The sequence below is a fragment of the Ahaetulla prasina genome, chromosome 1 (assembly GCF_028640845.1).
Source record: "Ahaetulla prasina isolate Xishuangbanna chromosome 1, ASM2864084v1, whole genome shotgun sequence".
NCBI lineage: Eukaryota > Metazoa > Chordata > Lepidosauria > Squamata > Colubridae > Ahaetulla > Ahaetulla prasina.
Genome location: NC_080539.1, coordinates 169,952,994 through 169,979,973, shown reverse-complemented (window position 1 = coordinate 169,979,973; position 26,980 = coordinate 169,952,994). Strand labels below are relative to the sequence as shown.

General features: G+C 37.2%; 2 protein-coding genes across 4 annotated transcripts in view; one reads left to right on the top strand and one right to left on the bottom strand.

Annotated features, from left to right (window-relative positions):
• SLX4IP (SLX4 interacting protein) overlaps positions 1 to 14,523 on the bottom strand; it is a 109,842-nt gene extending 95,319 nt beyond the window's left edge. Inside the window, exons 1-2 of the mRNA XM_058181465.1 lie at positions 14,457 to 14,523; positions 857 to 910 (exon numbers count right to left, since the gene is read on the bottom strand). Of these exons, the coding sequence (XP_058037448.1) occupies positions 857 to 883 (27 nt within the window). The 5' untranslated portion in view covers positions 884 to 910; positions 14,457 to 14,523. The remainder of the gene's footprint in view (positions 1 to 856; positions 911 to 14,456) is intronic.
• Positions 14,524 to 17,225: 2,702 nt separating this feature from the next.
• LOC131197433 (uncharacterized) lies at positions 17,226 to 26,977 on the top strand. 3 transcript variants are annotated; one of them, XM_058181500.1, is made up of 3 exons: positions 17,226 to 17,369; positions 21,749 to 21,982; positions 26,609 to 26,977. In XM_058181500.1, exon 2 carries the CDS (start codon positions 21,763 to 21,765, stop codon positions 21,952 to 21,954), a length of 192 nt encoding a protein of 63 aa, XP_058037483.1. In that variant the 5' UTR covers positions 17,226 to 17,369; positions 21,749 to 21,762; the 3' UTR covers positions 21,955 to 21,982; positions 26,609 to 26,977. The 3 variants fall into 3 exon arrangements, with proteins under 3 accessions (XP_058037483.1, XP_058037492.1, XP_058037501.1); XM_058181509.1 differs by having other exon boundaries at positions 17,227 to 17,358; XM_058181518.1 differs by having other exon boundaries at positions 17,283 to 17,358; positions 21,753 to 21,982.
• The last annotated feature ends 3 nt before the right edge of the window (positions 26,978 to 26,980 follow it).

Sequence of the window (26,980 nt, the reverse complement as noted above, 5' to 3'; positions counted from 1 at the left end):
CACATGATATGCGATGCTACAGCAATCCTAAATAGGAGCTGGTTGCCAAATGCCTGGACAGTGATTGTGTGACCATGGAGGTTCTAGGACAGACAGAACTCTGAGGACTGATCATAAATACTACTCATTCAGCACCTTCATAATTTCAAATAGTCACTTCATCAATGGTCATTAACTGAGGACTACCTATATATACCAGGCTTCTTTTGTATTTTCAGCAAGAACAACGCAAGAAAGGAGTGCAGCTGAAATCTGAGGGGTTTTACTTTCCTTCCTAAACACCAAAAAGAAGCAAAATTATATAGAATTATATGACAGAACCAGTTATAATAAGTGATTTTTTTTCAGAACCAGAAGGCTTCTACCACTTGTTCTATCATATAAAAAATAAAATTCTTATCCATTGAAAATTCAGAATTGGTTGAGATTTCTCCCATTCTTTGCTCCCAGCAGTGAAGTTTTTGTATTTGAGTTTTAATGGCTATCATCTCTCTACTCATGGCTGTTAGGATCCAACCCATTATTGCATTTTACCAATAGCTGATTGAACTGACAGTACAATAAATTTTATTCTTTGGCTGGGCACAAATATAGTTTCTTTTTATGATAAAAAGTTTCAGTCACAAACCTCTCCCTGAATTTATATATGCTCTATCTTTAGATAGTCACATAATTAGTGGACTGAAATAACACTGTCATTTGTTATGCTAGCCTGACACCAAAGGGAAATATATTAGAATCATTTAGCAGTGCATTTCAATGTAAGAAACAAACAATGCAACAAGATTTGCTCCCATAAAATCCAACTGGAGTTATTTGTACATTGGTTTTCTGCCTACATCAATCATCAACTTACCTTGATAACCAATTTGTCCAAAGTCATGGTTGCCTTTTTAATTAGTGATGAAACCTGTAAGATAAATAAAAGAGATATCACTTTAGGAAATCTGTAATGATTAGAGACTCTGAATCCTACATACTATAATGTCAAACTTGAGAAGAATCTTGTGTTCACGAATGCTTTTAATTTGGTTTTTCTTTTTACTTTGTAGCTTACTACAAAGTACAATTAGGCACAGAATACATGTAATATGTTTAACCAAATTGCTGGGGGTTTTAAATTGTTCTGGCAGATACAATTCTTTTTTTTTCTTTTTTCTTTTTTGCAATTATTGGGATAGAGTATGGAAAATAGCACATTTCTAACATTTATGGACAAAGTCCCAGCCATATAATTACTTATCAGGATAATGGGAGAAATACTACTGTAGTATTTCCCAACCATGACACTTTTGATATCCAAAACTATCAGTAGTAGCAATTTCATCCAAAGGTGGAAAACCTAAGTGTTACTTAAGTGTTCTATATGAAATATATATTATGTCAAAGGTGTATTTTTTCTACTGAGAATGCATATTTATTTATGCTACAGTTGTCATAACCTTCCTAGCTGGATTCCATTTGCCTCACCATTATAAATGTAAACTGCTTAGCACAGGGGTGAAATGTAAAATTTGTTACTACCAGTTCTGTGGGCGTGGCTTGGTGGTGGTGGGGGTAATGTGACTGGGTGGGCATGGCCAACTTTTTTAAAAAAAAAAAAACACTTTGAAAAGCATTTAAAAGCCTGTGATGATCAGGCAATTCAGCTGGGATCGCCAGAGGGAAAAAAGCTTTTAAAGGGTTCTGACGGTCCCAGCTGAGTTGCCTGATCGCCAGAACCTTTTAAAAACATTTTTTCTACAGCCTCTTTGTTTTAACTTTTAAAAGCATTTTTTCAGCAAAGAAAAAATGCTTTTAAAAGTTAAAAAAAACCAAACCAACCTCTGATGATCGCGCAGCTCAGCTGGGGTGGGGTGGGTGCAGGGATTTTTGCTACCAGTTCTCCGAACCACCCGCCACCATCGCTACCAGATCAGGGGATCTGGTCCGAACCAGGAGCATTTCACCCCTGGCTTAGCCTCTGTGGTGGCCTAGAGGTGGAGCTCTTGCCTCACAATTAGGAGGTTGTGAGTTTGATCCTAAGTAGAGGCAGATGTAGGATCTCCTGCTTGGGCAGGGGATGACCTGCAAGGTCCCTTCCAACTCTGTTAATCTGTTATCTGCTCTGATAAAGAAAGGATTAAAAAGAAAAAAATACTATCTATAACTGAAGAACACTTCTGATCAAAGCTTCTCTTTAAAAGCGAACATTGTAAATAATGTAACAGTTTACAAAATTTCAGGGCTGATTTACTCTTGTTAGATTATTTATGATTTAAATCCGTCTGTTTGACAGTATGATTATCAAGTGGAGGCTGAAGCTGAGAAGATCAAATTATAGGAGGGGATAAAGGCAGGGAGCTTCAGACCGACATCAGTCTCTATTTGAGTGCTCTCTTATTCAGAGTAAGAACTCTGCCTCATGAGAACATGCTTTAAACATTTCCTTTAAACATTAAACCTGCAGGGGACATGAATGTGAAATCTTGTAATGGCATATGGGAATGACCTTAGGATAGTGCCCCTCAATCTTTTGGGACCAGTTCCATGGAGAGAGGTTTTTCCGTATACTGGAGGGGATGTGGTTTTGCATACTACCTGCATCCTGCAGATGGGGATTTGCTTGTTTGCGCGGATCTGTTGCTGGCATGCCACGGACCGGTGCCGATCCATAGACCAGCGATTGGGGATCCCTGCCTTAGGAGATAGGAGGGAGAGTGGCAGACTAAACGACTGGCATGCAAAAGATGTCTCAACCCACAGAAGTAGGGAGGGTGTGGGAAACGTTTTCGAGAGAGCAAAAAGAAAAAAGGGAAGAAACACTTTCAGATTTGCCTACATTATAATGTAACCTTATAATAAAGATAGAACTAATATTTATTTATTTATTTATTTTATTTTATTAGATTTTTATACCGCCCTTCTCCCGAAGGACTCAGGGCGGTGTACAGCCAAATATTAAAAAACCCACAATATACACATTAAAAACAAAACTAAAACAAGCATATTACAAATGGCCGAAATTTAAAAATTTAAAATAAATATTCCTGGTTGTGCTTCTTGTCTGGATTACCTTGTAGGGTTTACAGGTATGGCTGGCACACCTAATGCCACTCTCTCTTCAAGTAACGGAATAAGCGTCACATAAATTGTTACAATTTTCATCTGTTCACTGAACTCACCTACCCAGGCTAAACCAAAATATTGGGTGGGGGGGGAATAAAAAAAACACAATAGCCATTTCCTCCGTATTGTTGCCAAGAGAATTACACAGAATTACACATATCAAGGCAGTAAGCAGCAATCAAATTCAACTCAAGAAAGTCTTTACCTTAATGCTTAATATTAGAGTGAGGCCTTTCTTCCCACTGGCAGAGAAATCAATCCCAGGTTCTCTACTCTACTCTATATCATTTATTACAATTTTTAAAAAATCTTTTCTTGGAGGTCCCCATTGCCCTGAATCACGCTTAAGACCAAGAGAGGAAATTGAAAACACACATAAACGCACACACAGGCCATTCGTCAGAGAGACCAAAATATTTTCAACATTCCTCAGTTCCCGGGAAAAAATATAGTCAATTTTTAAATTATTTTATATTTATTACTTAGCTGTCTGAGAAATGGTGAGTACTGCGTAATTAAAAGCAAGTGTTTTCATAATTTAAAATCAAACAGAAAAGGATAAAAGCTTGTTGAGATAAGCTCTGGAATAAAGAGCAAAGGAAAGAGTCAGAAAGGGACTCAACAGTAGCAAACTATTCAAGATAGAATTTAGATGTAAAAAAACCACACTTTTCCATATAGAAACTAATTCTCTAAAGGAGAATATTAGTAGCTCAGGGTTGAAATGAGGAGCTTTTTATGCTCTCTGAGGTTGGTTGTTTTCTTGCAGAAAAAATGTCATTTCCTGTCCAACTGGAAGTTGGAAAACAGGCCATTTCTGGCCTCCAGAGAGCCTGGGGTGGGGAGGCCATTTTCACCCTCCCCAGTTTCATAGAGAGGCTCTGGAGCCAGGTGAGAGAGAAAAACAGGACTACCAGGCAATCACGTGCCAGGAGCAGGGGGGGGCGCGCCGCGGTTAAGCGCACATGTGCGTGGCACATAAAATTATGGGTGCAGGCATGTGTACACACGACCCTCGCGACTCCTCCGCCTCTTAGCACACGATGGCAAAAAGATTAGCCATCACTGATCTATAGCAAGAACAAACAGGATTCAATCTTTTGCAAGACTGTTGTTTCTTATTAACATGTTATGAAGAACTAAATATACGTAAGTATGTTGATAAGCATCACAAATCCGGTTATAAATTCACAAAGTACAGGAAAACATTCTGTAGCGTGAAAATGTGGTTTCAGATTCCTCCAAGGAAAGCACTCTAAGCCAGGATCGGTTTCCAAAAAAAGAATTTATTGTGGTCAGCTGAGGGTACCACTCCAAAGTAGAAATGCACACCAAACAGTTCAGTAATCTTTAATGAATTCCTGCATCCTATTATACCTGTGTACCACAACATTTTGAAATGTTTATTAGTTTTTACTTCAGTCTGTACCTTATATGGGTTCTTAAAGTTATTTCTTCATTCTAAGTCTTGTTGTGTATGTGTCTTTCACCCTTTGAGCCTGTTTTCCCCACATGCAGAATCATGATCTGCATTTAGTGATAGGAAATACATTGCATCTATACTTCAGTGCACAAATATCATTTTCCATCTGACAGGTTGAGCTGAATAGATCATTGTCAGGTTTTCAGGTTGAATTGCTCAGATGCATTTGAGATAATATGACTCATCAGTATGCATCTGATGCCCTCCAGATATGTTTGCATGTTAAATGCTACCCAGTGAAGAGCAAATTCATTTCCAAACATGGTTCTTTCCATAACTGAAACCGGGATCTCAGGTTTGAAGGATTACAGGACTAATGAAAATATCAAAGGCTTTTATAGATAGAAAATTAAAAAGATAGCATGCTCAGCTGCCAGAAAATACCGTACAATTTAAGAAGGAAAAAAATAGAGAAGAAATCATATATCTTGGAAATGTATAACTTAAAGAGGAACTTCACACTTCAAGTATTATAGATCCCAAATATTACTTCTTTGTAAATCACCTTTTTCCCCCATACCATTTTAGCAGAAAACAGAGATTGACAGAGATTTAACAGAATCTCTTTGTAGATTGCAAGTAGATGGGCAAGTTCACCCATCACTACAATGTATATAGCATTGCTATCATTTAATGAATAATTAAATATAACAATACTGCAGGCACCCATAAAGGTGGATTTGATAGAGTTAAAGTTGCCTTCATTCCAATGATCAAACTTTCACTTTAACAAACCAAGATATATACACACATCATCTATAAGCATATAGGTGTGCTTCCTGCTTCTTTCACACATGCTTCAATTATCCAAGGCCTGCAGTTTTCTCTAAACTGAGAGCCAGGTTTATAATTTCTAAACCATCCAAAATATAAGTCACGGTTACACTAGCTCCTAAATCCCACTTCATTTGGAAACAATAAATGTTCATTCTAGTTCCTATGAAACAGATCCTTCCTGGTCTATTTCATGGGAAAAGGATAACAAGGAAGCTGCCTATAGGAACATGACATTTTTGCATTCCTCAATTTATTAATCTGAGACTTGATTATTGTATTTCTATTTAGCTTCTCTTTTTCAGCATTGGGTAGTTTGGTATTTAATTATAAGAAAATATACCCATTTTAGTTGTCTTCATGGCACAACAGCATCCCCTAGTGTTTGACAGAAATATTTCTGCAAAGATTTTAACAAATGGAATTTATTCTGTATAAGTAGTAATCGTTCTCCAATTCCAATGGATTCTCTTCCTTTCCTGTTTTTGCGTGCACATTGCTTTTATTCTTTCCCAATTTCTTCTCCATTTTCAGATTTCCTTAAATAATATTCTGCATGAATTTGGAGTGCAAAATCTACTTTGCACCCATTACTTCTTACAGCCACATTAATTTACAGCAAAGAGAGAAGAAATTTTCTCATACTCGAGATGTGGCACTGCAGCTGAAATAAATAAGGTGATATTGGGAGGGGCAGAAGAGCCTTTCAAATTTCAGATTTGCTCTCTCAGATACAACACCCACAATGAGATTTTTCCCAAAAGACCCTCTTTTACAAAATGCCAGCTTCTTGTAGCTTGCCTGTAAACATTCACAAACATCCTCTTTCATTGATAGCTTAAGGGAAGGACCCCAAAGCAAAGTTATTGCTTATAACTTTGCAATAACTTCCCTGACACTCTTCAAGATATGTTGGGGAAACCAGACTGGAACATCCTTGCCTGAAGTGCCCCAAGATATTAAGATTTTCTGGTCACTGAAATACTGTAAATACTTATTTTTTGCCATTTTTTTAATGTTCAGTTCAACATTACAGTATTTCAATAATCAAGGAGATACATATTCATAAGCTGAACCAGTAGCTACATGGAATACTTAATATTGCAGGTATAATTTATCTGATTTATAGCCGGCCATCTTTCAGGAGTTCAATACATTATACCTAGCATCCTCTCCTATTTTTCCCTACATCAACTCTATGAGATAGGTTGGACTGAGAAGGTGACCAGTTGAAAGTGACCAGCATCCATCTCCCTACCACAGGGAGCAGTCTTCATAGTCGATAATCTTAGCCACCACACTGTCCTGAAATTGTATGCACAATTTCATTTATTCATTTATTCCAATTCTACAGAGGAATTATTGAGTCTGTCATTTGCACCTCTTTAACTGTCTGGTTCGGTTCTGCAACCCAACAAGAAAAACACAGACTTCAGAGGATAATTAGAACTGCAGAAAAAATAATTGCTACCAACTTGCCTTCCATTGAGGACCTGTATACTGCACGAATCAAGAAGAGGGCCGTGAAAATATTTGCAGATCCCTCGCATCCTGGACATAAACTGTTTCAACTCCTACCCTCAAAACGACGCTATAGAGCACTGCACACCAGAACAACTAGACACAAGAACAGTTTTTTCCCGAAGGCCATCACTCTGCTAAACAAATAATTCCCTCAACACTGTCAGACTATTTACTGAATCTGCAATACTATTAATCGTTTCATAGTTCCCATCACCAATCTCTTTCCACTTATGACTGTATGACTATAACTTGTTGCTGGCAATCCTTATGATTTATATTGATATATTGACCATCAATTGTGTTGTAAATGTTGTACCTTGATGAACGTATCTTTTCTTTTATGTACACTGAGAGCATATGCACCAAGACAAATTCCTTGTGTGTCCAATCACACTTGGCCAATAAAAATTCTATTCTATAGATAGATGCCTTCATGTGAACCCAGACAGATAATTTCATATGAAATTCCTTGGGAATAGCTACAGAAGCAAATCCAGGCATTTGAGATATAAAACTAGTTGGGTTTGATTTAAAATGAATTATCCTATTTTATCTGGCTAGCTTTTCACAGCAAACAATCGGCATAGATTTAGTATAATATGCATTTGTAAATAAACTGTTTTAGAACAACATTTTTAAAAACCAAGAAGCAGACAATTTCAGGAAACAACTAAACACAACAGGTGAATTAATCCATCTGCATTTTTCTTCTAATTCATTCTGGGAATAAAGTGTTTTTATTTTTTTCAATTCACAAACGGTTTCTTGATTCTGAACAAAACTAGCCTAAAGGAAAAAAAACACTTTTAAATGGCAAAGGAAGAAAATAGAATAGAATAGAATAGAATAGAATAGAATTTTATTGGCCAAGTGTGATTGGACACACAAGGAATTTGTCTTGGTGCATATGCTCTCAGTGTACATAAAAGAAAAGATACGTTCATCAAGGTACAACATTTACAACACAATTGATGATCAATATATCAATATAAATCATAAGGATTGCCAGCAACAAGTTATAGTCATACAGTCCTAAGTGGAAAGAGATTGGTGATGGGAACTATGAAACGATTAATAGTAGTGCAGATTCAGTAAATAGTCTGACAGTGTTGAGGGAATTATTTGTTTAGCAGAGTGATGGCCTTCGGGAAAAAACTGTTCTTGTGTCTAGTTGTTCTGGTGTGCAGTGCTCTATAGCGTCGTTTTGAGGGTAGGAGTTGAAACAGTTTATGTCCAGGATGCGAGGGATCTGCAAATATTTTCACGGCCCTCTTCTTGATTCGTGCAGTATACAGGTCCTCAATGGAAGGCAGGTTGGTAGCAATTATTTTTTCTGCAGTTCTAATTATCCTCTGAAGTCTGTGTTTTTCTTGTTGGGTTGCAGAACTGAACCAGACAGTTATAGAGGTGCAAATGACAGACTCAATAATTCCTCTGTAGAATTGGATCAGCAGCTCCTTGGGCAGTTTGAGCTTACTGAGTTGGCGCAGAAAGAACATTCTTTGTTGTCCTTTTTTAATGATGTTTTGATGTTAGCTGTCCATTTGAGATCTTGCGATATGATAGAACCCAGAAATTTGAAGGTTTCTACTGTTGATACTGTGTTGTCAAGTATTGTGAGAGGTGGAAGTATGGAAGGGTTTTTCCTAAAGTCTACCACCATTTCTACGGTTTTGAGTGTGTTCAGTTCCAGATTGTTTTGGTTGCACCACAAGGCTAGTCGTTCGACCTCTCGTCTATATGCGGATTCGTCATTGTCTCGAATGAGACCAATCACTGTTGTGTCATCTGCGAACTTCAGTAGCTTAACAAATGGATCATTGGAGATGCAGTCATTGGTATACAGAGAGAAGAGAAGTGGGGAGAGCACACAGCCTTGGGGGGCCCCTGTGCTAATTGTACAGGTATTTGATGTGATCTTGCTTAGCTTCACCTGCTGCTTCCTGTTTGTTAGGAAGCTTGTGATCCACTTACAAGTCTGTTCCGGTACCTGTAGCTGGTTTAGCTTAGTTAGAAGAATGTCTGGAATGATGGTATTGAATGCTGAACTAAAGTCTACAAAAAGGATCCTTGCATAGGTCTTTGGAGACTCAAGATGTTGTAGGATGTAGTGCAGAGCCATATTAACAGCATGCATCTTTAATCATCATTAAAATGCTGTTAAATGTTTTACTACTGTTACAAAATCCAAATCTTTTCATTACCGTATTTTTCGGTGTATAAGATGCACCTTTTTACCCCCCCAAAAAGGGTGAAAATCTAGGTGGGTCTTATATGCCGAATGTACCCCCGCCCATCTGCTGGCCCCTACCCTTTGGACATTTTTTGGCAGTTCCAGGCGGCGGGGATCTGGGTTGGGGCACAGCCTGCACACCCCATTTTTGGAATCAGGAAGGGGATCACGGGTCTGCCGCCCGAAAATGCTTTCCTTTGGAATCGGGAAATCTATCTATCCAAATCTATCCAAAGGAAAGCCTTTTCAGACAGCAGACCCACGATCCCTTTCTTGATTCCAAAAGTGGGGTGTGCAGAGGCAAAAAAAAGTGCATCACGTTTTAGGCGGCAGATCTGGCCAGGAGGAAAGAGGCGAGTCTGCTGAGAAGAAGGACGAGGGTGCGTAGCTCTGCAATGTGCAATGGGAAGGAAAGCATTTTCAGGTGGCAGCATTGAGATCCCCTCCCCGAATCCAAAACAGTTCCCAGTTCCCCGCTGCACATTGCAGGGGAGCTGGCCGCTGCCTGAAACACAGCTCTTGAGAATTGCATTGGGGAATCGGGCTAACGGGCAGCGGTGGCTGGAAAGGAGGGACGTTTCACTTTAGGGGCTCCCACTCTGCTTGGCTCCTGGGCGTAGAGAGGCCTTAGGCGGTGGCGGTAGCAGTGGCTCCTCACGTTGCTGGGGAGTGAAGTCATCGCGACCATTGTCTGGTCTGAGCTGCCCACTGGGTGGCCAGAGGGGTAACCAGCCACAAACCGTGGGGCCTGCCTTGTTTGCCGGAGCTGCTGGGCAGATCCCCCCCTCTCACCATCCTGAAGAGGTTTGTTCCTCAGGCTGTGCTCCGACACTCCCCCCAGAGCTATAGGTAGGAAGATGGGGGCATCTCGGGAGCAGAGCCTTCAGTGCCAAGTCCCTCTTCTGCCCCCATGAAAATCATCCCCCACCCCACTCATTGTGTTAAATGCACATAGAGTGATAGGGTTTGTTTTAAACAGATAAAAAGATCTGTGCTGCTCGTTATCAAAATCAAGTAGAAGTGTGGACACGGCTGATCATGATGCTGGTAGGGAGAGGCAGAATTCTTGTTTTCTTGTTTTCCTCCCCAAAAATTAAGGTGCGTCTTATACTCTGGTGCGTCTTATACACCGAAAAATACGGTAATTCATTTGGAATTCATTTGGCTTTGGAAAAAACCCTGCAATTTTCAACTACAGATTTCTTGGCTGAATTACTCTTTGCTTTTATGTTCATAATAGTTCACATGATTGCTGGATGATTACTGAATGTTCAGGTCATAATCAACTCCTTGTCACTAGCTAAGGATTAAACCTGGTATTAAACCCTAAGAATAGCAATAGGAAAATGAGCCTGACTGCATTCCATTTTTAGCACCTGCAATGTAATTCGGTCATTGCCTGATTCTTTTTTCAAGGTGACACTCGGTTCCATCCAAGCTTCAACAGCATCAGAAATAAAATAATTATTTCACTGCTCTTTAATCATTGCCCCCAAAATAGACTCAAGGAAAGTAAGCCTAGGTTCTTTGTCTCCCTTTAGCTCTAGTAAACAGAATTTCATTTATATCTTCATGATCCGCTTTCCCTAACAAAATCCAACCAGGTCAGTTAGGGTGGACATACGCCTTGCCCCTTCCCTTCAACGTTGCCTCTTCTACCCTTCAAACCTTCCAAAAAGCATGGAAGACATGGCTTTTCCTCCAATCCCTAGAATAAGGTGAGGTGGAGCGAGAGGATTTAATGAGAGACTGTACGTTGGAACTTTAACTTTGGTGCAGGTTTTTAAAGTTTATGCTTTTAATAGATTTAATATGGTACCATGCTGTTTTATTATTGATATTGTTTTAATTGTTGATTGGGAGCCTCTCAGTTTTATGAGATGTGAAAGGATATGTTTTAAATAAATAAATACATTTTCCTATAAACTGATATTGGAGTTCTTAATATGGCGCCCCGAGACTCCATAAATGTGTTTCATGTGGGAAAGTTAATAAAGCCTCCTTTCCCCTTCTTAGTAGTAGTTGCTATAAAGTAGTTACCGCAAAAGCCCTTGGCAATGTTTACAACATTCATCTTCCCCACCCTGCAGTAGCAAAGTTTTTCACAAGAAGGGTCACTAAATGAATGTTGCAATTGTATACTACTGATTTCATCATTTTTTGTCAGCTCTTACTATCCTGAATGTACTTTCAGCATTATATCCGAGAAAGCTGCATCCTAGGCATTTAATATTTACTACTATTTCTTGGAAATGTTTAACAAATGTGTGTTTCCTGATTTATCAGTTTTATCAGTAAGAAAGCCACTCTGAAGGAGGAGGTGGGATGAAGAATTACAATGAAGTGGCAGAAGAATATTCCAAGGAGAAGAGTGAGACAAGAGACAATACAGCCTGGAGCTAGATCAGAGAATTGGGGCAGAGATTTAGGACAGTCACTCCCTAGACTCTCCTAGGGTACATTTGTTAGCAATAAATGTTTATTCGGGCAAGATTCCGTCTATATGGTGTGAACAAATAAAGAACTGAACTTTGGCAGTACTGTTCTATATTGTTCTTGAGCTGGCATTGCCCTGCCGATTGCTCTGCCATATTGTTCAATCCAAGTCCACCTCAACAACCATTGTGTTGATGAAATATATATTCTCAACAACACAAAAATATATTACATAAACAAACAAGCAATGTTTACTCTAGAAATTACTTTTTGGTGTTATTTGCTGTGATGTTTATGAAAAAATGTACTCTCTCTTTTTGATATACACAGTATAGCTAAAATATTATACCCCTAAAATAAAGACACTGGTGATAGTAAACATTATTGACAGAATCTTGTATTTTGAGATTGAATACATCTAAGCAAGTAAAACCAATAATGCAATGAGAGAGAAAGAAGCAGTAATATTGCTTATTTAGTATTTAGTGCAGTTACTGATAAGATTTAGCTGTAGGCTTCCAGAGTTTAGAAATTTAGTGGCTTATTAAATCAATAAATACAAGTGCAACAGTAAAAGGAACATCCATCTGTTAACCGCATTACCCTACCATAATGTAACAGCAACCATGTGTGTATTTGTGTAAACACATATTCAAACAGAAGAATTCCACTACTATTTTGAAAAGCCCATACAAAGCTATTCACCAAGAAAAAGAGACAGTCCATAGGATTCAAAGTGTTTCATGACATGAAAATATTTATTAACACTAGTCCTTCAGTAACTTCAAAGCAGAACCAGCTCTTATAATGATGCTTTATTCAGATAACCAGGCCGTAACATTTGTTTGGTGTGACATTTTGTGCATTTTGGTGGGTCTTAACACTCACACATAAGAATTTCATTAAAATATTTTGAAACAAAAGCTGTTTCACAGCTTCCTGCCATGATGTGGGTTTTAGATATCGGAGGATAAGTTTCATGACAAAAAATCAGTCGGGTCCCTAATATTTTAGGAATATGCTCTACTCTCATTTATTTTCTGTCCTTTTCATTTATGTCTTGTCTCTCCCCTCCTTGCACAAATCAACTCGAAGACATTAAGTATTTTATTCATTGACCAGTGTTAGTGCATTATTAGGAACCAATTAATTTAGCACTCATCTGCACATTTTACAGTGGAATAGAATATAAGTCTCTCAGAGATACCATCCTGAACGTAATTTCTATGTTCAGTTTTTACAAAACATTTCAAAGAAACTTTAAGTATCTGCTTTAAAGAAAATCCATTACAATTTCCATGACTCAAAAATCATAAAAACTCTACCAAAAGATTAATAAGGCTGCTATAAAGAGAAAATTGATCGTATGGGTTGACACAGGTATGATACTACAGGCATTGGAATTGGATTACATAAAACATGCACAAAGTAGCCAGGTTTATGCAGTGGTGGGTTTCAACATTTTTTACTACTGGTTCTGTGGATGTGGCTTGGTGGGCGTGGCATGGCTTGGTGGGTGTGGCTTGGTAGGTGTGGCAGGGAAAGGATACTGTAAAATCTCTATTCCTTCCCTGCTCCAGGGAAAGGATACTGCAAAATATCCATTTCCTCCCGATCAGCTGGGACTTGGGAGGCAGAGAATAGATGGGGGCAGGGCCAGTCAGAATTTTTACTACCCGTTCTCCAAACTACTCAAAATTTCTGCTACTGGTTCTCCAGAACTGGTCAGAACCTGCTGAAACCCATCTCTGTTTACATGCTCCGAGTAAACCAGGACACATGCATACCAGGGACAGGAGTTCTAGGGTGGAAGACAGCAAGAGAGTGGGAAAGCAATTGGCAGAAGAACATAGTAGTAGCTAAGCAAACTAAGGGGAAAGGAAAATTAAGGTTAGCGATGGGGGATGTGGACATATGTAATGTTTGAATTCAAGTGCAGTCATGGCTAAGTATAGTTGGATAAGGCAAGTATAGTTGGACTGATGCACAAGCCACATGACAGAAGAGATTGTAGATGAATAAGGTATGTCAGTTTTGCCCCATTCAATTCAGTCAATCAGTCTGAAATTTGTTATGGCTGAAACTTGGAACAACCAAGGTGATCCCTGTATAGAACAAAATACATTCTCCATTTCATGCATGCATCTAAACTAAATTAAAACTAAATTTAGATCTATAAGGAAAACTTAAAATTGCCAAAGTATGGATGAAACAAATTATATGATTTTTGAATATGGGAAATGAGGTGGCTCAGAAGGATCATTTTATGATTATAACTTACATTTTTCAAGATTGGACTATACAAAGGAATATCCTCAAAAAACTTCATTTAAGTGCATACCCACACACACATATAGTACAATTCTATATGAAAACTGTGTTTACGTTGTCATTCTTAGCATAGATAACAGTCACAACTTCAAGCTCGTGCTTTTGTACTTAGTAACTCCTTTGTTTTACTTTCGGGACAGCAAATGAGATCAGATTCACGCAGCTAAGGTCGTGTTTTCTCCATGCTCGCCTATGAGCACTTCTACTTCCAACGCGTTTACTAAGTTTCCCCAAATCACCGGTTGCAGCAGCAGCAACAGCAACAACAACCCCTCTGCCTCTTGTGATGCTTCCTAACATTTTATTTATTTATTTTGTCACACAGTATATATAAGCATAAGCATGAAATAACTATACAATATATAAGCATATATATATATATATAAGCATAAGTATGTAATAACTATATTAATTGGATATAATGGTAGGAAACAATAGGACAGGAACGGTAGGCACGCTTGTGCTCTTATGCACGCCACTTACAGAACATATAAAATCGGTGGGCAATTCCCACGTCTCCGAACCCACCCTTTAAAACTACGCGCCGTGTTTGTAGCTGTGCCTTACCTCATTCAAAGGCGTGCGCCGCGGCTTGAAACGCGATTTTTTTAAAAATTTGAAAATGAGACATCCCGAAGCGTGGACTGGCTCACGCTATCACATGACGGGCAACAACCAATAGCTTTTATACGGTATTCTCTAGCTTTCCAGTACTTGCTTGTGATCTCAAAGGAGGAAAGGGAGCATGGATGCGTTCTTTCAGATGTACCGGGGATCGCTCAGTTTGGATGGGAGACTCGCAGGAGACCCAAGGACGGGCGACTATCCTGGGGAAATAAATAAATAATAAAAAATAAATAAAGGGGCGTGCATTAGAGCACCAGCGTGCCTAACCATCCCGTTCCTAATGTTCCCTTTAATTGTATTCATGTATTCATTTTATGTATTCAATTCATGCTTATACTTACACATACTATCTAATATGTACTCGACAATAAATAGATAGATAGATAGTGGAGTACATATTAGATAATATATTAGATAATTAGATAATAGATTATATATTAGATAATATATAAGTATAAGCATGAATTGAATATAAATATAAGCATGAATTGAATATATATTTATATATCTTGGAAAATGTACTAGTAGAGAACCCTTGTGTCCATGAAAGCCACAAGTCAATTATCGGGGAAGAATTTTTAACTCTCTTAACTCTTTTAAGTTAAAATTTTTTAACTTTTTAACTCTTCCCAAATGATTGTGTATTTTACCTGAAAGTCTGTTAAAATCAATTATTTATATGGCATATATAGGGGGGCATTTGTACTCTGAAACCTAAACGGCTGAAGTAATGTAATTAGGCAAGGGTGTCTGGCTCAGAATAATGTTTTATTTAATCATTATAGCTAAATATGCTGAAAAATATTGTTTCAAGAAAAAAAATGAAGGGTTTATTGTGTGCTAATACCCCAAAAATACTAAAGGTGATGGCCATAGAAAGATAGCCTGTTCCTGCATTAAACTGAGTTAACTGTGTTTCTACAAAATGCTTAGTTAAAACAAGCCAGACCAATTATAGCTCAATATGAAGGTCTGATTCATACAAGCTAATTAATACATAATGGAATTTTATTGGTTTTGACTTGAGAACTGGGATTTATTAACGGTGGTTTAGTTTAACATGATATGTAAATTCAGGGTTAGGCATTCAGGTTTGCAAAGCCTACTCATAATTTTCCATTCTGTTTTTAATGATGTTTACTCAAGTGTAAATGTACACTAGAGCAAGGAGGTTATTCCCAAATCTAAAGGTAGTCCTCAATTTACAACAGTTCATTTAATGACCTTCAAAGTTACAATGGCACTGAAAAAAATGACTTATGACCATTTCTCACATTTATGATCATAACAGCATCCCCATGGTCGCATGATTAAAATTCAGATGCTTGGCAATCGGTTCATATTTATGATTGTTGCAGTGTCCTAGGGCCATGTGACCAGCTTTTGCAAGCTGACAAGCAAAATGAATAGGGACACTAGATGCATTTAACTACTAACTTTACATCTGCCATGGTTCACTTAACAAGTCTGGCAAAAGTCATAAAATGGGGCAAAACTCACTTAAATGTCTCACTTAGCAACATAAATTTTGGGTCAATTGTGGTTGTAAGTCAAGGGCTATCTGTATTACACAAATCCTTGTGTTTCAAAATGAGTTAACTGCACCATGATACATTGAATTAATCAGTGGTAATTCACCATACTGAATCATCTGCTAACTGCTCTGGGTTTATGCAACATAATGAGCCACAACACAGCAAACACTTTTTAGCATAATGCAGTTGTTCATGTTTCTCAAAGACATCTTATTATAGTACCCTGTAACTCAAATTGGTTGAGTTGGACTTTATGTCCTATTTGATCTTGTGTTAGAATTCATAATCTTGATGGTTTACTGCAAGTGTGAATCCAATCCTTTAAGATCTAATCTTTTAAAGATAAAATTGAGTTAAATAAACCATAGCTCAGTCCAGTGTGCAAATCTAGTCAAGGAGTCTAAAAAAATGCTAGAGAGACTATTGAAACATTAAACATTAATGTTTAACATCAATTAAATATTAAACATTTTCATTATATAAAGACAATTTTATTTTTCAACCTTTATTTTTTTAAAAATATTTTTATTAAACTTTTAAAAACAGAAAAGTACAACAGTCAAAACCACATTAAAAAATGACAAATATAACATTACATTATATGTCATTCTACAGACTTTAAATTTTTTTCATTTTTGTTTTTCAACCTTTAAAACATCCACTTGTAAAGTCCAGTTGAAATGTATTAATTTCAAAATGCATGAGCTTTTCCAAGCCATAACTACTGGGTCTGATGAAGTAAACCAACATTTCAAAAATATTTTAATAAGTGAATAGGTAACTCTTGGGTCAAATCTCATCCGTATATCTGTTTCTTTTTATTATTCTCCGCTTAACCCGGGGTATTTAATATAATAGTATTTAATACAGATAAGAATATATGCCTGTCTTTTAATAAGCCACTAATCTACTCCATGGTACGGGGAAATACTAATAAAAGACATGTGATTAACAAAACTAAGGAATGTTCGAAACCGATCCCTCAAAATCACGCTTCAATTCAAATTGAATAATTTCCCCACTATGGTTTTTCTGGTCAATTGTACGGTAATATTGTAGCCGAGTCGCCGCTCCGCTTTTTTTTTTTTTGCATTTCCGCTTCCCCTGAACTACAATTACCAGGATGCATCGGGACATTGATTTATCAAGTAATGGTTGTTTTTTTTTTTTAAATCTTGCGGTGTATCTTGGAATTTGTAGTTTCAGCCTTTCTTTCGTTATCATTTCCGGAAAGACTGACGAGTGGAAGTCTGAAGAGCGCAAGGATTGTGGGGCGGTTAGAGTGTTTTTCTTTCCCGTGCAGCAACGTAAGAGAGAGGTATTGGGTCGGAATGCATTTATGGGAAAGGACGGGTGGCAATTAATTTTTTTTTATCTAAACGGGGGAAAAGTAGAAGCATCTACTTCTGCTTGTAGCAAAAGGAAAACGGGGGTGCTAATTAACTAGAGCATTTTTTAAGATTCACAACCTATTACAGAACAGGTTACAGCATGTTTTGCAGTGTAAAATTCCATCTACCTAATTAACCAAGGCTGAACTCAAAAAGCTGAATAGGATTAGATCTGCTTAATATTTGAACGGAGACCATACTAACTAGAACTATAGATCAGTTCAAAGTTCAAAGCCTTTATTGTCATTGTACATCATGTATACAACGAAATTGGTTTGTGCAGTCCTTACAAGAATAAAAAAATAATCCTTATACAAGTAGTTAGAGGGGAAAAACTAGTCATACGTTTCCATATGTACATCATATTCTGTGCAATTTGTATATTACTCCGGTGTATGATCTTATATCATGGTATATACATATTACACACTACACTGGCACCAGTGAAATTAGTCATATTAATCTGTTTGTGGTGCTATATTGTGTTTAGGAGTGTTTAGGAGTATGAAGCGAAAAAAAACAAAAAAAATAAGGCAACGGCAACAGAGACTTGTAGTCACCAAGGGTAAAACTTGATTCAGAAGAGATTTTACTATGAACTTTAACTATCTTATGATTCTTGATGAAGGTATCTCTTCTTTTATGTACACTGAGAGCATATGCATCAAGACAAATTCCTTGTGTGTCCAATCACACAAAAAATCTATTCTATTCTAAAAAAACAGTACACTGTTGAATCACAGATAAAATCTCAGATGAAATCACAGTGTTTCCTGTAACCAAATGAAGCTTGAGCAAAATCTTTATAAAGTTCTCTCAATGACCCAATAATATCACTTGCCAAAGTCTCATTCTCTCTTACATAGCTCAGCTTCAGGGCCAACTATAGGGACAGTTGTATAGATGCAACAGTTTTTCAGATAGCCTGGTTGAACAGTCCCACTTGCAATCTGAAATGATACAACCCAGATAACAGTTAATATCTCATTCAGTCCTAGGTCTAATATTAACACTCTGGGGGGGTTTCAGAGCAAGTATATCTTCCACTTTTGGAGATAGTAGGAGGGATGAGCTCTACCCTCACATGGTTCTTGTGGCTCTCCATATATAATTAACTGCAACAGGATGTCTATTATGTATGTGGAAGCTGGCTATTTGATTTAAAATGTTGCACGATTGAGTTTCTGAACTAAATGGAGCATCCCTTCAGATAAGGCAAGCAGTCTGCTGAAGACTGTACCATCCTTTATTCCCATGCAAAATGCCTAATGCATCATCTAATTGCCAACTAAAGATGAAGAGAAATTACAGAGGTGGCCAAAATACTGAAATTAGCTACATGATAATGTATTTCTTTATTGGTATAATTTGAATATTTAATATGACAAAATAATTACAGATCTGATATCCAAAGGTCAAAGCAAGTGAGAATATTGTCTTGCCTGACTTCTCATATTCATAATTGTCATTTGTCATTTGCAGTTGCTGGTAATAGATATTTAAATAATTGGGTGTGCTGTTTTGGGCATATATATAAGTATACATGCACACAGCTTGAAACATTTTGATATTTCTTCAGGGTGGCATTTGCTATTTTTTAGAGGAAGCCATTTATATCACAAGGAATTGGTGTGTTTTTTAAAATGACTTGTTTAAGGAAATAGAATGTCTTTCCACATGAAAAATGGAATTACTTTACATAATACAGTCAATAAATCCACATGCAGAAGCTGACTTTTAGAGGCAGTTGGTATTTGTTGGATCAGAAGCAATAGTAAAACATAATTTTTCCTCTGTGCATGCTACATTATTTTGAATATCCACCTGCCTTCTTGCACAGCCCATCTCACATAATAGAATAAAGTATTCTTTATTGCCCAAAATGCAATGCATTAGATGCAGACTTGATGTTCTGTAAATGAATGTGCTTCTTCCTTTTACTCAAAGAACATTCTGGTAGAAGAAGAGAGTGGTAGCCCAAGTCTCTGGATTTAATCATGGGGGAGAGGTGTGGGATGAGGGGGAGAATCTGTGAAGTTTGTCTTGTTTTGCAAAATTTGATTAGCCAAAATCCATACCTAAGACTAGCTTCATCTTCATATACAAATAAACCATTCTTTCCTCCCCAATAAAAGTATGCTGATTTAAATAATTGAATTAAAACTCTGTTTCCATATTGGTATATAATTCCTGAGCAGGAAGACATACACTAATTATTTAGCTCTAACAAATTATATACATATAATTATGCATTATTTTTCTTCGAAGTCAGCTGGATGTAAAATGTTTTAACTATATATAGATTGCACTTTAGATATGCATGCTAATTTTTATGATGTTCGAGTTTTAGAAATTAGGCTGTTCTCTAATTTCTTCAGCAAAAAGTATCTTAACTGTAATAGATGACTCATTAGTATATGCATGTTATATATAAAAAGCAGATTTTATTTTAAATCAAGAGGTTTTTTTTAATTTTTCTTTGAAGTGCAGTCTGATATAGATTAACTTAAAAACTAGTCTCATTCAATTTAATAGGACCCACTGTCAGATAGAATTGCAGCTTTAATATAATTTATTTTTTAAAAATTAACATTTACATTTTAAATAAGGTGGGAAAACAGAGTACCATGGTGATCTATTGAAGCAACCTAGAACTAAGGAGAAATTTCCTGATAGTGAGAAAGTTAGTCAGTGGAACAACTTGCCTCCAGAAGTTATAAGTGCTCCAACACTCGAGGTTTTTAAGAAGAGATTGGACCACCATTAGTCTGAAATGGTTTAGGATTATGTAGGATACCCCATGCTTGAGCAGTGGGTTGAACTAGAAGACCTTCAAGGTCCCATCCAACTTTGTTATTCTGTCTCTTTAACATGTGCTGACCAAGTTATGTATTTTCCTTCCTTTTTTCCTTGTTGAATTTTTTTTTTAAGTTTTCTATGACTTTAACAAAGAGAGTATTTTCTGATTAGATTAGCAAAGGTAACAATCCAGATCTGGCAAATGTCATGCCATTTTAGATCCAGCACCGATCTAATTCTGAAATGTCCATTTTAAGCTTATTTTTGAAACCATATTAGGGGAATTTTCTGTAGCCAGGCAGGGCAGCCATTCTGATTCAATGTGCAAAATGTGCATACATCTGTTGGAAACTTTTACCCAAGATATGTCTTTCTCCCATATAGTGCTGCTATTGAGGGCTGTTGGGAAAACCCGGTGGGGGGGTGTTGTTGTTTAATAGCTGCTTTAAGATGTTCCCAGTAGGTGCTTTGTGGACATCTGCACATCACCAATCATATTTTGCCCTTCAAATCAAGATTGCAACACAGGCCTAGTTCACCGCATATTTATGTTCATGGAACACTTTATTGATGTAGAGGGCTGGGCTGGGTGGGATATAGAATATTAGTGAAATCCTTGTGTCCATTTAGACAGGGAAAATTGTGAGTCTTAACATTTTAAACTATACATGTCCCTGAATTTCCAGACCAAATTATCCAATTTCTAAAAAAATTCTTTATATATATTTATTTTGTTTTATCAACAAGAATAAAATACAAAACAAAAAACAGAAAATGTAAACACTAACCCCCCCAAAAAAAAGAATAACCCAAAGATCAAACAAATCTAACATTAAACATAAATAATCCACCCTGTCTGGATGTTGAAGAGAAAATAATGAAACTGCTGGATTTTCCTCCACTTATTTAATGGATCTACAAATAGTTGTAAGCTTTCCCATCCTTATTTAATAAACAATATTAAATAAACAAATATTCCAGATGGTAAAGTTTGTAATAATCAAATCAACCCAATCAATTTCCAAAAAAACTTCATCCAAAAGATCCCAGGGAAAAGGATCCAAGGCCACACTTCCTGATAAGCCAGCGTTCTATATATATGTTCTCAAGAATATTGTGAGCATTGCAGCCCAGCAAACTTGGTAGGCTTTAGGTTGAATTAGGCAGTTTTGTAGTATTTTTCTGATTTGCAAAAGAAAGAAGATAGGATTCGAGGAGTGGTGGCAATTTCTAGTCAAATGTCTGTAGTCAAGTATGATTCTCATTAATTATCACAAGAGACCTGATTTGGCCTTTTATAGGCAGCGTTGCAGCATCTTTAGAAGCAAGCCTTCCCAATATTTGTGGCACTTATTTCTGAGAGAAAAAGAATGCCATTAGTATTATCAGTCAATCAAATATGAACTTGTTATATAGTAGGATGATGTTGGTGGTGATGACCTGAGTGTTATGATTTGATTAACTTGTTTACTAGAACATGCTCAAATATCCCAATTTCTTTGCATAGGTAGTGACCAGCACATGGGTCTTAGAGACTTTTGGAAGAACTACCGATTTTTCATTGTTACAGGAACTGGCATGGTGCTGATACATTGGGGATGGTATAAAATCAAGTCCAATCCCCTTTTTCAACCAAAAAAGGAGGATTATTATGAAGAGTCTGACATTGTGAGATATGTGTTGCAGGAGGACAAAGAAAACGAAGGGAAGTAATTGTGAACTGCTGCAGAATGATTAAGAGGTAAGTACAGAATCATTAAAAGACAACAAAAATACAGGTGGTTCTTGACTTATGACCACAATTGAGCCTAACATTTCTGTTGCTAAATGAAGCATTTGTTAAATGAGGTTTGCCCCATTTTACAACCTGTCTTACCAAAGTTGTTAAGTGAATCACTGCAGTTATTAAGTTAAGTAATGCATTTGTTAAGTGAATCTGGCTTCTGTTGTGGTCCACCAGCAGCCTGTGGAGCTGGCAGCAGAGTCGGACAGTGAGGAGGCTGGGGAGGAACATGAGCCAATCCTGGAGTCTGGGGAAGGCCCAGATGAGGGCTCTGCGTCAGAGGCAGAGATAGGGCCAGGGCCATTTGGGAGTTATGTGCAGACTCGGAGCCTCCAGAGTCGGACATCAGTGAGGCAGAGGAACAAGGGGAGCCTGTTCCCAGTGCACGCATGCGCAGAGCTGCCAGAAGGCAAGAACAGTTAAAACAAAAGGGTCAACTCGGGAGTAGGGCTTGGAGATGATTGGCCCCTCCCATAAGACATAAAGGAGGAGCAAAGGCACATGGGCCTTTGCAGGAAGCAACTGTTGTTCATGCTGGTCAGTTTCAAAACTGCAGTGGGTGTTGACTCTGTGTTTCCATGTGGCCTTGCAAAGTTAATTGCCAATTAGGTCTTGGCAGTGTGTCAAGGAAGATAAAGGTGGGTGTTTATCAACCTTATCAGAAGAACCCTGGCAGACTTCTGTCGGACTCTTTACAACTATTTGGGTCTCATCTGTGAATGAACGGGCTCTGAATGAGCAGAATTCATAGCTGTTGAAATAAAAAGAGGGTTTTTGGGACTCTCTTACTTTTAATAGTGTGCTTTTACTGTATCAGCAAGCTAGGCAAGAACAGCTTCCCCATTAACTTCGCTTGTCAGAAGATCTCAAAAGGTGATCACATAACCCCAGGATACTGCAACCGTCAATTGCCAAGCACCTGAATTTTGATCACATGACCATGGGGATGCTGCAACCATCATCAGTGTGAAAAACAGTCATAAGTCCCTTTTTTCAGCACCCTAGTAACTTTGAATGGTCACTAAACAAATCATTGTAAGTCGAGGATTACTTGTACAACCATCAAGCCAACCAAAGGAAATGTTGATGAACAGCTGATCTCTTTAATTTCCTATACCCTGTTGTGGTATTGATGCCTCTTCTGGAAGAACTGTGGCCTGGAGTCTCCCTGTAGGTGGCATAGTAATGATCCACATTAGATGGCCTTCAGTGTCAAACCATAAGGAAGCTTTCCTAACATAGGCATAAATGTCAACATCGCAACTTCTGTGAGTAAATCCTAAGACCAGGAAATGAACTGGCAAACCAGTGGTGGGATTCAGCCGGCTCTGTCTGGATCGTGCAAACTGGTAGCAGCGACTGTGGGAGGCTCTGCCCACCCGCCCGAACGTAATGCGCGACCACTGCGCGTGCTCACATTTGGAAACCGGTAGGGAAGGTAAGTGAATCCCACTTCTGTGGCAAACAGACGGCTAAGGATCTGCTTTGCTGGCATGGTATAGAATTTTCTCTTGGAAAATGAGGATTAGTAAAATTTAGGAGAACCAGGGACTTTCTGATCTGGAGATATTGCTTCTGCCAGCAGTTCATTAATTGGCCTCAAGCAATTCATTATGTCTGAATTTCATCCTGTTCTCAGAAAAAAAACACAATGCAGTATAGGATTTTGGAAAAAAAGCATATGGATTTTAAATACTCAAAATGAACAAATATGTAAGATAATATACAGTATTATAATGTGGTGCTTTGGCCAGGATCCATTACAGGATTAGGCAAGAATCCTATAGGAACAAATAACCCCAATATTGATTGTCTCTCTTTTTCTCTGTGAAAATCGTATAGTTTGATATCCCACAGCTATGTTTTAGCCCCCCCCATTCCCTCCCCCCTCTCATTCCCTCCCCCCTCTCTCTCATACACATATACACACATACATGTATATATGTACCAATTGTGTATATTCAATATACTGTCCTAGCTGGTTAAATTCATCAGGCATTTCATTTTCTATCACGTTACAATTTTTGTACATGTAGCAGAACCAAAATATTAGGCAATATTCATGTGATGCTGAACAGCTGCAGTTCATCTGCTACCTTGGCAGAGCTATTACGAATGCAGCTTTTGAGCATAATTAATAACAGTACACACTCTGAACTCATTAAAGTAAAATTTGTATCTGTGCCCTTATTCAAAATCATGTATTCTTAACCTGCCTACGTCTGAGCTTTTTTTTAAAAAAGCTTTTATCTTTTAAGATAAAAGACTGATGCAAATTAACAGAACTATAAAAAGGAAAGGAGAAGTTCATAGGTAAAAGAAAAAATAAGAAAAAGGGTATATATAAAAAGTGATATCCTTCCAGAAAAGTACAATTTCATTAACACCTTCTGTAATATTTCAGTAAAACAAAGATCTCTTCTTTCCATAGCTCAGCCCTAATCAATAATCAAATTATAAAAATTCATTCGGTCCTAATCAGCAAAAGTCTATCAAAAGTAATAACATTTTATTTGTTATTATAATATATTTCAATTTAAGATCATATATAATATTATATTTCAACGTAATCAATCCATTTTGTATTCCAACTTGACACTTTCTATACTGTAAAGCAAAAGAAATCTCTCATTTATGAACTGATCTTTAAAGCCTAGTTGTTCAATCCTGGTCAAAAAGAAATTCCATCGTCAGTTTAACACATTCCTTTTATAAATAAAAGATAAGATGACTTTCCAAGTCACTCTTCTGATTTATTGTTTGTATCTCCCCTTTAATTATTAAGATACCAGTTGGTTTCATTTGTAAATTCATTGTGGCATCTTTTTCCATATCGCACTCATATTCTGGCATTATAAATCCATTTTCAGACCCTCAGCTTCTTTTTCCATATCACTTTTGTAATTGGCATTTTTTAAAAATACTAATCCACATTCAAATCAACCTCAACCTATTTTATTCAATAAAATCTGTTCTTCTATATCCCACTGTTACAATATCAGACAATCTTGTAAGTTAAGTTCGGTGCTCCAAAACAAACTTAAATCTTTTATAGCAAAACATATTGCTCCATTGTATTAATAGGTCTCTTCTCCTTTAATTGTAATCCTTAGTTCTCTCAGGTTCGCTCTAGTCAACCTTCAAAGTCCCTTCTTAACATCTGTTATTTTTTCAATCAATAAAACATTTCCACAGGAGATGGTTTCTTATGGTTAATTTCAAAAGCTTCATGTATTCTTTTATAACATTTTAAACACCCCATAGGAAATATTCTTTCAAGTTCATCTACGCCATTAACTTTCCAAAGTCAATATTCTTTTGCTGTATTCCAAAAATTAAAGTTCAATTCCATGTTAGTGCCAGAATGGCAACATGTCATTCTATGTTGTTGCCCCAGTTGGTTTGGGGCATCCTTTAGTTGCCTACGTTTAATGACTTCCAGATATAAATTGGTGCTCAAGCTTTATGCTGTAACAGATAGAGGTAGACAGTTGCGCTAGGATCTAGGACAACTTGTTGCAGCCATCTCGCAAAGGTCAACCCATCATGGATAATTATCCCATGTGGGATAATTCAACACAGTAAATGTTTTCTGCCACGGTTTTGTCTACATTATTTCCATTTTTGTCAATGGAAACAGTGTCGAAGAAACAGTAGAGGAACCCTGCGTGGAATTGTCCTTCCATGACTTGTCCTGCTGCAAGTTGACCATGGTGAATTGTCCCACAGCAAGATGGCTGTGCCGGATTGGCCCATTCCGGTTGCACTATTTATTTCATTCTGATTGCAAACGTTGAGGCCTTCTTTCGAAACCACCAAAATTTAGACACTTTTGCCAAGTATTCCTGGGGCAATTATTAGAAAACAGTGTATGAAAGATCTGGCACAAAAATTGGTAAACCCCCCCCCCCCCCTTCAAAACAGTCATAGTAAAAATCTTGCCTTTAATTTCTCTTTAGCTTGTCAAACCTATAGTTTTCTCTCAAAAAGGACATTCCACATTCCTGGAGATTGTATCATTCAGTTGGATACCCAAGGACACACATCTAAGATGTGGCTATGCCCTTCTTATTATGTATATACAGTATGTATACATGCTGTTCTTTAATACAATGAAATCTGGACTTTCTTGCAATTGACACAAAACTTTTTCCAATAAAATTTAAATTAATCAATGTCATATATATGAAAATATTTTAAATATCACTAAACAGCTTCAAAGGATTGCTAAGGTATGAGCTGAGAAAATGTGTAAAAATATCACTTTCATCTGTATACCGCTAAAGAGAGAAGAAATAAATCCCTGTAAATCAAAGATTGAGTGCTTTATTGGCAAAAATCCATAACTGCCCACTGTTAATGCTATTTTTTCTGCATGATGCTTATATAAAAGATTATGGTGAGTAATCTGAATTGGCAAATTATCAGAATGTTTTCTACCATGCAAAATATTCATTCTATGATTATACCTCATTTTCAGAGATTGTTTACCAAGAGTTTTCACTGAAATAAGTTGTCTTAATAAATGTATTTTTCTGTGATTATAGTATTATAAGATCTCTTTTCTTTCCTTCCTTCTTATAGGCATATCTCCCTTACTTATTATAGGTCTCCATCAACAAAAGATGTAAGGCAGCTGGAATAGTAGTAATTGGCTGTCCATGCCTGGATTTTTATCCATTGGTGCCCATGTTTACCATCTACCAAATTTACCATCTCCAAAAATTTACCATCTACCCATTTACCAAAAACAGCAAAGCTTTCTTCAAAAACGGCATGGAAATGAATTCAAACAGTCTGGTTGAATGAAGCAACTTGGGAAATCATCACATTGATCACATTGTTTAACATCGAATAAGTGCTGTTAAATCCCTTTGTCCCTGGGAAGAAAACCCAAGGTCTCGCATGCCTATGTATAAATGATAATTAAAAACTCCTTTTGTAGAAACAAAACGC